Source organism: Pristis pectinata, chromosome 7 (genome assembly GCF_009764475.1).
Source record: "Pristis pectinata isolate sPriPec2 chromosome 7, sPriPec2.1.pri, whole genome shotgun sequence".
NCBI lineage: Eukaryota > Metazoa > Chordata > Chondrichthyes > Rhinopristiformes > Pristidae > Pristis > Pristis pectinata.
In genome coordinates this window covers 7,007,174-7,021,475 of record NC_067411.1, presented here as the reverse complement: position 1 = coordinate 7,021,475, position 14,302 = coordinate 7,007,174, and the positions used below count along the sequence as shown (strand labels likewise).

Genomic DNA, 14,302 nt, shown 5'->3' with positions numbered 1-14,302 from the left:
TCTGTTTAAAAAAACAACTGTTCAGGTTTTGCCCAGTTGCTTGGAAAAGCAAGCATGAGTGGTGAGAGTATAATAGCTTCTTTGTACTGCTATTGGATAAGTTACAAATTCTACATGGGAAGATTAAAGTTCAACTTATCATCCACACAAATCAGTCGCAACCTTCAAGATAAGCAAGGCAATTTTCTCATTTGCAGCCAAAAAACAGGAGTTTGTGCAAGGCAAAACTCTTGATACATTTTAAGTTGAATATCACCACACTTTATAAGGTCAGTTCACGTTTTCGTACTTTGTAATGTCTCTAAGCAACAAGATAAGACTCAAGACTCATTAAACTACTTTTATGTGGGAGTAGTTTAGAGTGGGACCTTGCCATGAACCAAGACATAAAGAAAATCTTTTCACGTTATTGTGAATAACAAGCAAAAGCCGATAAAAGCATTTAAACCAAAGACCTCATTCTCCAAAGGGAAATCTCCTGTCAAGAAATCACAGCTGACATACAAAATATTGATTACTTAAAATAACTGATTAGCAGTGCTGCTTACTTGGCTGTAAACCAGATAAAATTTTATAATAAACAAATAGTATTGTTTGTTGCTGGAGCTGAAATAAAGAAATGCCAATTACAATTTTGTGTAATGTATAGGACACTCTATGTGCACTATTTTTCTACTGTTCCAACTTCGGCAAGTTCTGTTTCACTTTCACACCAATCAATGCATCGGTATACAGGAGGATGGCAAATGTTCAATTTTCCCAGACTTCCACCATATAGGCAGCAACATTCTGACGGGAAAAAATATGCATTTCTTGTTTCTAATAGGGTATCCAGATGATTGCCTAGCATTAAACCTCCAGTTCTTGGGAAATTCTCTTGGAATTGCTTTGGAAGATAAAATATTTTCTTAGAGCCAGCAGTGACTGAGAATTCCTTTGGATAAGAAGTTTGCATCAGAAGGATAACACATGAACTAACAGGGCACAAAGACATCACATATCCCTATTACTGCTTGTCCAGAATGTAAATTCAAGCTCTAATCCAGCTGTTGCCACAGGGCTATTAGACAAAATAAACTCACAGATGAAGAAAATCTGTTTGAAAAGTACTTTACAAAGTGAAGCACCAGACTGATTTATCAGAGAAGCTGATTAATAGGATGTTGTATTACTTCATACAAAAGGAATAAAATTCAAAATATGTTTAACTAGTCAGAAAATGATATGGATCATCCCAAGATTGTGAAAGGGTGGTATATAAATGCAAGCCTTGTTTTTTTTGGTTAAAGTCAGATCCGCAGTGAGGAGTTGAGCCATTGGGATATGTTCAATCTATAGGGTTGCTACCGCAAAATAAAACAAGACGCTAGTCGGAGGATTGTCGAACAAGAAGTGGTTGATTTTCCCGCCTTGCGCGGGCCCTTTAAGGGAGACTGTTCCCGCCCAAAGCAACCAGCAATGACGTAAGTACTACGTCATCAAGACTTTCCCGCGCGCGGGTTCTCCCCGTTGCTCGGGAAAGACGAGGCCCGCCGCCATCTTGGGCCTCGTCGCTCCGACGCCGCGCGACCCGACTGCCGAGCCGGTTCGCCCGACTAAACGGTGAGTTGCCACAAATCGCAAATTTGCACTAAATTGGTCAATTTTCACCCAACCGCCAGATCAGTTACAGAAAAAAAAAATCAATCAAGCACCTTATCCCAGATTATTCCTCTGTATTGTTTATGCAGTTGTGCTAGCAGGTGTAGGTGGACGTACATAGGGGTATGTGTTTGTGTAGACGTGCATAGCTGTGTGAAGGTTGGTTAAGAGCATGAACAGGTTAAGCTGAGTTGCCATTTTACCCACAAATGGCCTGCTTTTGTGGGTAATAACTCTTGCGTACAAGTAGATGAAATTTGGTAACTTGAGCGAGGTACTAAAAGGCAACAAATTCTCAGAAGCCAATCCCGATCAGGAAAGAAAATTGGCAGGTCCTACTGCTTCCGGATAAAACGGGACTGCCTGTCTCACTTCTAAGTTTGTTGGAAAGAATTCAACAATACCTTGGTGAAAACTAATCAGTTTTGCTGTCAAAAACATTAACTCATTTAGAGGCAAGCTCCAGATCACACTTACCAAAATCTTACCATCAAACACATTTGAGCTACATAATTCTCAGATTCTGAGACTAACATCCTATAAGTCTCTGATCACTTCAGCTACAAGTTAAAACTGTTTATGACCAAGGGGAAACAAGTCACCTTTATTTCACAATTTTGACAGTGTCATTGAACTGAAACATTAACCTTGTTTCTCTCTCCACAGGTGCTGCCTGACCCGTGTTTCCATCATTGTTTTTTGTTTCAGATTTCCAGCATCTGCAGTTTATTTTTGCTTCCATTTATTTTATAATTCCTCCCCCCCCCCCAAACTTTCCTATCAGAATAAAGTTCATTTAAAGTACAAGAAAGCGGTTATTTTAGATCTCAGTACTTCTCTGCCTTTCAGTAAGATTAAGGGTGATCTTTTACCTCAGCACCACTTTCCCTCACCATCTAAAATCCATTGATCAACTTTTCTCCATTGTGTATTTATCCCCTTAAATTAATTTCTCCTATTTGCCCAAACTACTCCAGGTTAAAGTGAGTTACATATTCTAAACACAGAGTAAAGACATTAATCCTATTTGATTTATTTTTAGTTTATAGCCCCTCAACTTAGCTTCACTGAAGTGGAATTCTGTATGTTCATTCAACTAATAACTTTTTTTATATAATTTCAAAGCCATGAGGTTATCCCACAGTGATCTTTTCTAGGTTGCATAATTTTTTAGCAACATACAAATTATAAGTCATGGGTGGGCAATTTGAATGTACATCCAGAACTATATTTTTTAAAAATCATTTTACAGTCAACAGGTTGAACTAGTTTGTTCTGAATCATCAGCTTTGAACACAATGAGCATCCAAATCAAAAGTATATATAATAAAAGCTGAGTTTATCTAGCATGTGCTGGACTTGACAAGTGCAAGCTAAGTAGATGTGCTGGTTAACCTGTCAGTCCGAGCACTCCCTTAGTAATTTTCCGATGTAGGCCAATGCACTCCCTCGACACTCAAGTTGACGTTGGCTGCAGGTTTTCCCTCTGAAGTGCTGGCTATCTGAACCAGTTAGTGAAGTGCCAAAAAGCTGAGCTTTCACTGTAGATAGATGGTGCATTCAAATGTGATTTCACAAAACCAAAATGGTATGATGATATATTCAGTGGGAATGGACAAATTTGTAAAGGGCTAATAAGGTGAAAGTGTTTTCCCTCCTCTTTTGGCCAATCATTAATTTATTGTACAAGCATTGTGCAGGAATCTAGTATACATATTCTATTTCAAATATTTAAGTTCCACACATTTTTCTTTTTATCAATGAATCAATCTTTTAAAAATTAAAATCACAGATGCAGGAGCAAATATCAGTAAGATATTTTAAATTTTGTGATCTATGTTATCCTTCCTCAATTTCATGATTCTATAATCATTAAAGATGCTTTATTTCTTTTATTCCTGTCAGCTTATTCTTCAATTCAGCTTGGAGTACAAAAGGTCACATATTGGAGGTTCTGTTTCAGTAAGTCCTTTTATTTTTCAAAGTGCAAATTAAGTCATTAAGAATTAAAATGCAACATTTTAGCCAAGTTTTAACGGTACTATGAGGACTAACACTTAATACAAGGGCTCTAGCCATGTGTCCGTCATAGCCATTGTATAAACATTTGTCAGATTGAGTGTCTGTGAATTTTGAAGCAGCTCCACTGTACCTGTGTTACTATTGACAGTCTGTTCAGCCTTTATAGAAGAGATATATAAATTAAGAAAAACAGCAGAGACACAGTCTAACACGGGACACAGACAGTGTGTCACTCAGTGTCAGGAAGTTGTCACAATATTATACCATGAGTAATTCTCCACTGTGTGATAAGAACTTATCCTGTTGGCTGAGTTCTAAGGTTGTTAGATACTGTTGTTGCCAATATTTAAACCACACTGCCGGAACATGACAGAAGCACAAGATTGTACAGCGTTAAATCTGGAAACTACAATGAAAACTCAAGCTTCTTCCCCTTCCCCTTCCCACCCCACCCCCAAACATCTAGTAGGTTAACTGCATTTTACTCAAATGAACCTGGTGGCCCTGCCATTTCATTCAATCTCATCATCATGTGCAACCAAGCAAGTGTCCGCCCCAGTATTAGACATGCGGAAGAGGAGATGAAAAGATGTATTCACACACTTACACCTCAACAAAACATGGGAGTACCCTATTTGTATAGCAACAGCACTACAAATCCTATATATAAAACAAGATTATTGCTTTATTGAAGCATTTCTATGGCTGATTCTGTTTCAACACATCAAAAATGGAATTATATAATTGATTTAAATCAAGGTGCATGATCAGTCTAATCTTATTAATTTACCTGCTCAACTGCACTTCAAACCTCTGATTTGAAAAAAAAAATTCAGATTTGGGAAATGACTAATTTGAACAAGGGCTCTTGAACTGAGATGTTGAATACTTCTAAACTCTGACTTGCTTTAATGTTTAAACCTCATAATACCAAATCCACATATGCTACGTTTCATTTTCCATGGAATATGTCACCTTGATAGAATTGGTTCATTTTGCTCTTTCTTCAAAGAAGACCTGAATACCACATCATGATATGTCTTTAACTTCACAGCTAATAATAAATATATTTTTCTTTTTATAGTACATAGAGACACTATTTCGTTAAAGAAATCAAATGCTGTTTGATGGAAACCGAAATCAATGATGCATTATGGGCCCACACCAAATGAAAATAAATATTCGCTCACACATCGCAATCACACCTGTTTTTAAACCACATTCAGACTCCATCCACAGCCAAGGACAGACAGACGTAGAAGACATTCAACATAGTGGTTTTGTTCATTGCAAATCATGGGGTAAATTCATGCATCACCAGTTTTACAATCATACATATTTTACATGATATATAAATCTTCGGTTAAAAGACAAATTTTACTTATATTACCACATCTTACATCCTGAGAAGATTAATGTTTTGTGATTATATGCACTAAATTAGACATACAACCACATTACAACAAGTAGCTGAAAGAGTTGGAACATTTGGAAGGAACATGCTGGGAGAGTGACTTGAGAATACTGAGTTTGTTGCAAATGAACTCTGGCGACCTGTCCCACTGTGTATGCCGTTGTGTTTACGAAGTTCTCTCCACGTGCCAAGTCTGTTGACGCTGAAAATCAGAACTGAGCAACCTGGTGAATGCTTCGCAGGCAGGACAAGAGCTGATGATATGGAGTGCCGGGAGTTGCCACCATTTCGAACACCGATTGGAAGGCACGGCGATCCAGCTCCTCATCAATCTGCTTCCTGTAGAAGTCCATAGCCAGTAAGCAGAAGAGGTTCACATCCACTTGTTCAGATTTACCCATTCGGCTGATGATATGGGGGAGGCTGGGCAAGGAGTTAAGAAATAATTTCACTTAACAGGTTGCAGTCTGTTCATTAAAGGCACTGGAGCCAGCATTTCTACTTTCTTAGAAGCTAAAGGAGATTTGGCATGTCACCAAATACTCTAACAACCTTCTACAGATGCACTGTAGAAAGTATCCTGACTGGTTGCATCATGGCCTGGTACAACAATTCCAATGCACAGGCACACAAGAGGCTGCAGAGAGTAGTGGATATAGCCCGGTGCATCACAGGCACAGCCCTCTAACACTTACAGCATCTACAGGAAGCACGGTCTCAACCGGTGGCGTCCATCATCATGGCCCCACAATCCGGGTCATGCCCTCTTCTCACTGCTACTGTCAAACATCAGGTTCTTGAACTGACCTGCACAACCCTAAACCTACCTTAGCAATAGAACACGACAGATCACCTTTTGCACTACCATGGACTTGTCTCCAATTGTAGACACAAGAGATTGCAGATGCTGGAAATTTGGAGCAACACACAAAATGCTGGATGAATTCAGCAGGTCAGGCAGCATCTACGGAGGGAAATAAATAGTGGTCCAAGCCCCTTCATCAGCACTGAAAAGAAAGAGGGCAGAAGTCAGAATAAAAGGGTGGGGGTAGGGGGAGAAGCACAAGCTGGCAGGTGAATGCAGATTTTTGAAGGGGGGTGGGGAGATAGGTAGATGGGTGGGGGGGAAGGGCGTGGGAATGATGTGAGAAGCAGGGAGGTGATGTGGAAGAGGCAAAGGGCTGAACAAGATGAAATGATAGGAGAGGACAGTAGACCATGGAATAAAGGGAAGATGGGGAACCAGAGGGAGGAAGGTGTGGGTGATGGGCAGGTCATGAGGGCAGGGCAGGGGACAGAGAAGGGTTAAAGGGGCCAGAGGGACAAGGGAAAACAAAAGGAGAGGGGGGTGGGGCAGGGAAAGAGAGTGGTTACCGGAAGTTAGAGAAATCGATGTTGATGCTGTCAGGTTGGAGACTACCAAGACAGAATATGAGACGTTGTTCCTCTAATCTGCATTTAGCCTCAACTTGGCAGTAGACAATTGGTGGGTTTGTAAAAGATGTCAGTAGATAATCCTGTCTCTGGAGATGGATCTCTGTGTCGTTTCCCCCCCTCTCTCTTCACTGTCTTGTGTAATTTATATTCCGTGTTGTTTGTACCCACATGCTTGTGAAGCTGTTGTACCTGTACCTCACTGTACTTGTGCACATAACAACAAACTCAACTTGCTTCTATTCTTCCAAATTAAACTGCATCAATCCAATTGCAGTTCTAAGTTCAAGCTCAAACAGTAGCACACAATTCTCCTCTTATCTTTACATTTCACTGAACATTTACAAGATTGCTCTTTGCATTTTAGTTGCTACAATCTCAAAAATTCAAATACTTCGTGAATTTTTATAGGGCACAAATCTTAGTTCAGTTGTAGCATCATCCCCTACATCTGAGAAGAACAAGGGTTAAGCCTCACCCTGGTGACTTGAGGCAATTCGATATATTCCAAGTTAACATTCTGGTGCTTCACTGATATTGTCTGTAAGGCACATCACTAAACCAAGGCCATTCTTCATACGAGGGTAGATGCAAAATATTTCATGTCACAAATCTGCAAGCAACAAAGGGAGTTTTCTCCAGCATTACCCATAATATTCATCTCTCATACATCGCTCACCTTTGTCCTCTCCAGGAGAGGAAAATCTTTCATGCACATGCTTGCGTAACTCTAGAAGCAAAGAATCAATATGGACTCTAAAGCTGGTCCATGCCTCCATTCACTCCAATTATTTGTTCCCAACCTGTATTCCTCTACTAAGTTCCTGTTTATGGATACAAACTCCCATGAAAATGAAACAGTCTCTGCTTCGCCAATTTATGTGTAGCACATTCCACATTCTCCACACTCCCAGTTTAATGAAATGAGCTTTTTTTATTCATCCCTCCCACCCTTGCTGTGTGGCTCAGAGACACTCTAGAATGAAAAACAAGGAAAAATGTAACAACACTCACCAGAATTTAATTGGTGATTAAAACTAAAAGATAGAAGACTTGCTATCCTTCAGCTGTTCCAAATGCACTGTTTTGTCGTTATGCTGTAAATGTAGAATTATTGAGAAACTTGATAACTATCCACTGTCTATAACCTTGTTCGGTCACAGAAATGCCCCAGATAATGAATCATTCCTGAGCTAGCATACTTTTTAGGTCAATTACAATCCAATGGAATTTTCAGTTCAAGCAAATGTGCATTTTTAAGCATACAAGCTGACAAGGATACAGAGCTGAAATCCACGCGCTGGTTGATGCACTGACGAAGAAACAGGACAGGCTCCACATGGCCATCGCTATCGGGGTTCTCTGCGTGAAGTTTGAAAGTGACAACATTACCCAGTCCCTCACCATGGAAGACTGTCCAGTGTTATGCAAGGTCTGAAAAACCTGCAAAGAAAATGTACAGAACCACTCTAATAGGGATGTAATTCATCAAATCATACAGCACAGAACCAGGCCCTTTTCAGCCTACTGTGTCTATGCAAACTGATGCCTGTCTATACTAATCCCATTTGCCTGCGTTAGGCCCATATCCTACTACGCCTTTCCTATCCAAGTACCTTCCCTCCATTACCTCCTCTGGCAGCTTATTCCTGATAACCACCACACTCTGTGGAAAAACTTACCCCTCAGATCTCCATTAAATTTTGCCCCTCTCACCTTAACTGTGCCCCCTAGTTCTAGACTTCCCTGCCCTGGGAAAAAGACTCTTATCTATGCCCCTCATCATTTCATAAACCTCTATTAGGTCACCCTCAGCATCCCACGTTCCAGTGGGAATAATCCCAGTCTATCCAATGTCTCCTTATAACTACAGCCCTCTATTCCAGACAACATCCTGGTGAATCTTTTCTGCACTCCCTCCATTGTTCCACCTGTTTTGTGGCAACCAGAACTGTTCACGATACTCCCAACATTTCATACAGTTGTAACATGACATCCTAACTCTTATAATCAATGCCTCAGCCTATGAAGGCGAGCATATCAAATGCTTTCTTCACAACCATATCCACCTGTCTCTCCATTTTCAAGGAGAAATGGACTTGCATGCCAAGGCATCTCTGTACATCAATGCTCTTAAGGTCCCTGCTATTTATTCTATATGTCCTGCCAGCATTTGACATCCCAAAATGCATTACCCCACACTTGTCTGCCACTGCTCAGACCAACTTTCCAGCTGATCTATGTCCCAATGTATCTTTAGACAACCTTTGCTATCTATGACTCCACCAATTTTCGTGTCAACTGCAAACTTACAAATCAGACCACCTACATTCTCATCCAAGTTACTTATATCAGACAGTAACGGTCCCAGCACCAATCCCTGCAGTACACCACTGATTATAGACTTCCAGTCAGAAACAAAATCCATACACTGCTATACTTCCCATGACCAAGCCAGTTTTGGATCCAGTTTGCCAACATGCTTCAGATCCCTTGTGTCTTAACGTTCTGGACCAGCCTACCATGTGGGACCTTGTCAAAAGCCTTACCAAAGTCCATGGAAACCACGACTCTACCTTCATCAACTTTCTCAATTACCTCCTCAAAAAGCATGAAACATGATCTCCCCTGAACAAAAACCGTGCTGACTCCTAATCAATCCCCATCTTTCCAAATAAACACAAATCCTGTCCATCAATATCTTCTCCAACAACTTCCCTGTCACTTACATACGGCTCATTGGCTGAAGTTTCTAGGTTCAGCCCTACTACCATTTTTGAACAAAAGGACAGCATTAGCTATCCTCCAGTCTTCTGGTACCTCACCCGTAGCTAACGAAGGTGCAAAAAATCTGTCAGAGCCCCAGCAATCTCCTCCTTTACTTCCTGAGATAGATCCTGGCATGCCCTGGAGATTTATCCACCCTAATGTGCATCAATAGGTCTCACTTCCTCCTTCCTGATACAGACAAAATCCAGAATATCAGCATACTCCTCCCTTGACTCTCTAGCCTCCACATCCTTCTCAATGGCGAATGTCAATGAGAAATATTCATTTAGGACCCGCACATATCCCTTGGCTCAAAACAAATGACCCCTTTGGTCCCGGAGGAAACCTACTCTTTCCTTACCTACCCTCTTGCTTATACTTAGGATTTTACTTATACTTAGTTTTTAGGATTCTCTGTAATCCAACATGCCATTGGCCCCTTTTGCCCTCCTAATTTCTTTCTTCAGTTATTATACAACTCCATCCTAGTAAGTACAGTGAGATAATTGCCTACTCCAAAAGCTTTATTTGTAAAAGAAACCTTAATTCTCACTTGTATGGTCAACAGTTCAGGCTTCTGATAAACTGTTTTTAATGCATCTATGATTAACTCATTTATTTTCACAATTGGCTGCTCTGTAGAAACCTTCTTGGTCACTGACAAATCAAGCCCTTTGAAGGGAAGCTAGATAAGGATTCAAAAGAACAAAAACAAAAGAAATAGAATAAGCCGGTAGAAGTACAAGTTTGTGTGGGTGGAGGCTCCTGAAGCAAAACACTGGCACAGACTAGTTGACTGGTTTCAGGGCTGCAAGCTTTGTGTAATAGGAAACAGCAAAATACCTTGTAAACGACTGTGGCCATGAATTGTGGGTAGGGCTGCTGATTGGAAATAAATTCCCCAATAACCTTGTTCATCACATCTTGAGGTGGAAAGAAGTCATCGAGGAACTGTGGCAGGATCCGTGCGACAACCCGCGCCTCACAAGGGAAACCTCTCCGAATTCTGACCAACAGAGAACAAGAAACTCAGTTGACTTTGGAAAGGCAGCAAGCAAATTAGACGAACTAAAAATAAATTCTTAAATATTCTGCAAGCATCTGGTGCCTTCCGTGCAGCACAGCTACAAGCACAATGGACCCACAAGGGTTGTTCTTAACTTAGCAGGTAGAACATTTCTAAAAAGAGCAGCATTTCAATTTATGTTGATCTACTACACCAGACTACTGGTTCATAGGCTAACTGCCCCAGTTTGGAGGTTGTATATGGCAGCATAAGTAGATTGGTGGTGAAGATATATGGGATGCATGCCTTGATCATCTGCGGCATGGAATACAAGAGCAGGGACATCATGTTATAACATTATAAAGCATTGGTTAGGCCACACCTGGTGTACTGTGTAGTTCTGGTCAGACACTATAGGATGTGATTCTGCTGGAGAGGGTGCAGAAGATTCACTTGGAAGTAGCCTGGATTGGCACATTTCAGTTATGAGGAATGAGGAGAGATTGGATAGGCTGGGTTTGTTTTCCCTGGAGCAGAGGCATCACCTGATAAAGGTACACAAAGTTATGAGATTAGATAGCAAGAATCTTTTACCCTTGGTGGTGGTGGTGGTGGGGGGATGTAATGTTAAAAACAAGAGGACAAGCCATAAAATGAGAGGAATGAGATTTAGAAGGAACCTGAAGATTTCTTCTCACACAGTTGGAGTGGTTGGAGTCTGGGACTCGCTGCATGAAGAGGTGGTGGAGGCATATATTCTCACAACGTTTAAGCAGCATTGAGACAACCACTTGAAGTACCAAGGCACAGAAGGCTATGGACCAAATGCAGGTTAATGGGACTAGTATAGATAAGGACAATGATTGTCATGGACTTGGTGGGTCAAAGGGCCCGTTTCTGTGCTGGATGATGCTTTGGCTGAGAACTTTCAGAGGTAATTGGCAGACAGCACTGATGTCAGACGCAGTCACCGTCCATGGACACAAAGCCTGGTGTGCCAGTGCTTACCCCACCTTCACCTGCTATGTACTGTGGGCTCAATAAACTACCGAGCCATCAGAACCAGAAACAAAAAAAGTACTTCAGGAAAAATGTACCTGTTAAAAATAAAACTTGACTGGCATTCGCTGGTCTATGTGATAACTGACACACTGGTAAGAAGGTACAAAATTGCTAACTGCAAGACAGTATCTTTATCATCTAAATTCAGAAACACTTGTTAAACAAAAGCATTTGAACACTAACTTTAGGTCTTTATTCCCTTAAGTACCAAACACCACTTTGAACAGTAATGTATTTCAATATAAAATGACTTGTGTCTATTTCCAGGGTTAATTGTCAGGAGAATCACAGAACAAGTCTTCACACTTCTACATCATAATTTTCACATTCACTGATTTTGGTACCGAATGTTACAGCCCATGAAGTGCTACAATTTCTACTATGAAAGGATCTCTGCCCCTGACAGAATGCTACTATTTTTTCCCTTTGATGAATACTCCATTCAGTCCCGAGACCTCTTCTGTGTTGTCCACTGTTCCATAGCCAGCTCTGCATGGCAGACACCCAGCAGCTATACACAGCACGGTATGTTTACTCAGCTGACCTACTCAAAGCTCAATACATCCCAAACCAAAAACCACCAGGTTAGATCCAAAGAACCCCAGAATGGCATTCAGAAAAAAAGTGCAGATTAGCAAGCAGTGCACTGAGGGCAGAATTGCTTCATTCCCACAATTTACACATAACTGAAAACCAGCTATAAATCATGGCTTGGAGCCTTTTAATAATCACCCCACTTTAAAGTGGAAGTAGCAGTATATTCCTTGCTCCTGTGAGTGGGATTAAACTTCAGCAGGGAATTAAGTCTAAAACACAATATCCAATTGTTCCCCTATTCTGCTTGATGCAACCTCAACAAAATTAGTAGATTTGTCTAGACCTTGCTGAAACAGGTTTGAGAAATTCTCAAATCATTACTGACTGGATGATGAAAGGAGGAGCAGCAAAGGAAGAGAAGCAGGGAACATGTGCTGGCTTAAAACTTCTCTACAAATCAACTGGCACAATACTCCCACCTGTCGAAGAGAACAGAAACCCGCTCCATCGCCACAATGACAGACTCGCTATCAGGAGCCGTGGGGTCAGCTTCTGAACTTCGACCGGGGCTGCTCTTTTCTTTGCCTGTTTAAAGTACAAAAAAAAGTCAGCACCGCAGATATTATGTACACAGCTCAATGTTTCACTTGTAAGATTTGCAACTCTGATTCACTATCTTATGAACTTTTACTCTGGATTTTCTTCTACATTTGTTGAAATTTCTAATCATTGAGGTTGTGGGCGACAGGCTGATGGGTCACCCTCTTCAAAACAATCAGCCATTGAGACTTATATGGGCAGCAAATTCCCTTTCCAGGTGGGTTTTAAAATATTCTGGCAACTTTCCAAGGAAAAAGAAATCCAATTTACCTAAGTAGCAACCTGACTTGTAATAAAGAATCACAACTGTAGAGAACGGAGAGAGGCCAGTCATGTCCATGCTGGGCATGGCTTGAAATGGTTATTTAATTACTCCCAATAATATCCCTTTTCCAACAATCCTGCAAGCTTTTCTTTTTCAACTATTACCTGCACTGCATTTTCTCTGTAACTGTAACACTATATTCTGCATTCTGTTATTGCTTTTCCCTAGTACTACCTTAATGTACTTCTGTTTTGAAATGATCTGTATGGATGGCTTGCAAAACAAAGTTTTTCCACTGTATCTCGGTATGCGTTTCAATAATAAACCAATTTAGTCTGTCTCAATGTAGTGGTTACCATTTATCCCAACAATGAAGTCAATTCCTTTTTTAAGCAGTAAAACCATTCATAAATTTGAGCACCTTCACAGAAATCTTTTCTGAACTAATACGACAACCAGCTTTGCTGGACTCTCTGGGGTTTGTAACTCTGGGATCTGGAAATGTAACCATTACATTAAATGCCAAAAGAAACAACTTTTATCCTTGAGATTAAAAAAATGCATTGGTGAAGCAACCAACAAACTCAAAAATTTAGTGAAACTTGTTCAAGGTTATTGGTCAAACATTAATGATGTGCTACTGTGCCATACCTGTGTACATGCAGGTTAGCATCAATCCCAGGGCAGCCATGGCCCTGTGTGGACTGTGCATGTTTAATCTATCCACACTGAGTTTTACCAGGGCCTCTCCATCCAAGCGCGATAGCTGTTCTGAAAGAAGAAGTCGTTCCATTCCACGCAAGACACAGTGATAGATGATAGAAGGGGTGGATTCCTCGCTGCCAGAGACCATCACTCCACACATCTAAAATTAAGCAACAACTTGTTACAGGAAAACTTACCATTTTCCCTGACACACTGACAATACAGGCCATTTCCAATGCACAAGTCTCAAAATGAAGCACTTGTTTCTGGAATGATTAGAACCATAGAACAATACAGCTCAATACAGGCCCTTCGGCCCACCATGTTGTGCCAACCTTCAAACCACACCTAGGACTATCTAACCCCTTCCTCCCACATATCCCTCCATTTTAAATTGCTCCATATGCTTATCTAACAATCTCTTGAACTTGACCAACGTATCAGTCTCCACCACCACCCCAGGCAGCGCATTCCATGCACCAACCACTCTCTGGGTGAAAAACCTCCCTCTGACATCTCCCTTGAACTTCCCACCCATTACCTTAAAGCCATGCCCTCTTGTATTGAGCACCGGTGCCCTGGGAAAGAGGCGCTGGCTGTCCACTCTATCTATTCCTCTCAATATCTTGTATACCTCTATCATGTCTCCCCTCATCCTCCTCCTCCTCTCCAATGAGAACAGCCCTAGCTCCTTTAGTCTCTCCTCATAATCCATACTCTCTAATCCAGGCAGCATCCTGGTAAATCTCCTCTGCACCCTTTCCAATGCCTCCACATCCTTCCCATAATGAGGCGACCAGAACTGGACACAGTACTCTAAGTGTGGCCTAACCAGAGTTTTGTAAAG

General features: G+C 41.0%; 1 protein-coding gene across 7 annotated transcripts in view; it reads right to left on the bottom strand.

Moving 5' to 3' along the window:
* Window positions 1–3,593: 3,593 nt before the first annotated feature.
* The window catches only part of htt (huntingtin), a 184,871-nt gene continuing 174,162 nt past the window's right edge, over window positions 3,594–14,302 (bottom strand). For all 7 annotated transcript variants that reach the window (XM_052019338.1, XM_052019340.1, XM_052019339.1 and 4 more), the window contains 5 exons: window positions 13,402–13,615; window positions 12,365–12,470; window positions 10,124–10,286; window positions 7,794–7,954; window positions 3,594–5,500 (listed from right to left, as the gene is read on the bottom strand). In XM_052019338.1, coding sequence (XP_051875298.1) covers window positions 5,287–5,500; window positions 7,794–7,954; window positions 10,124–10,286; window positions 12,365–12,470; window positions 13,402–13,615 — 858 coding nt within the window. In that variant the 3' untranslated portion in view covers window positions 3,594–5,286. The remainder of the gene's footprint in view (window positions 5,501–7,793; window positions 7,955–10,123; window positions 10,287–12,364; window positions 12,471–13,401; window positions 13,616–14,302) is intronic.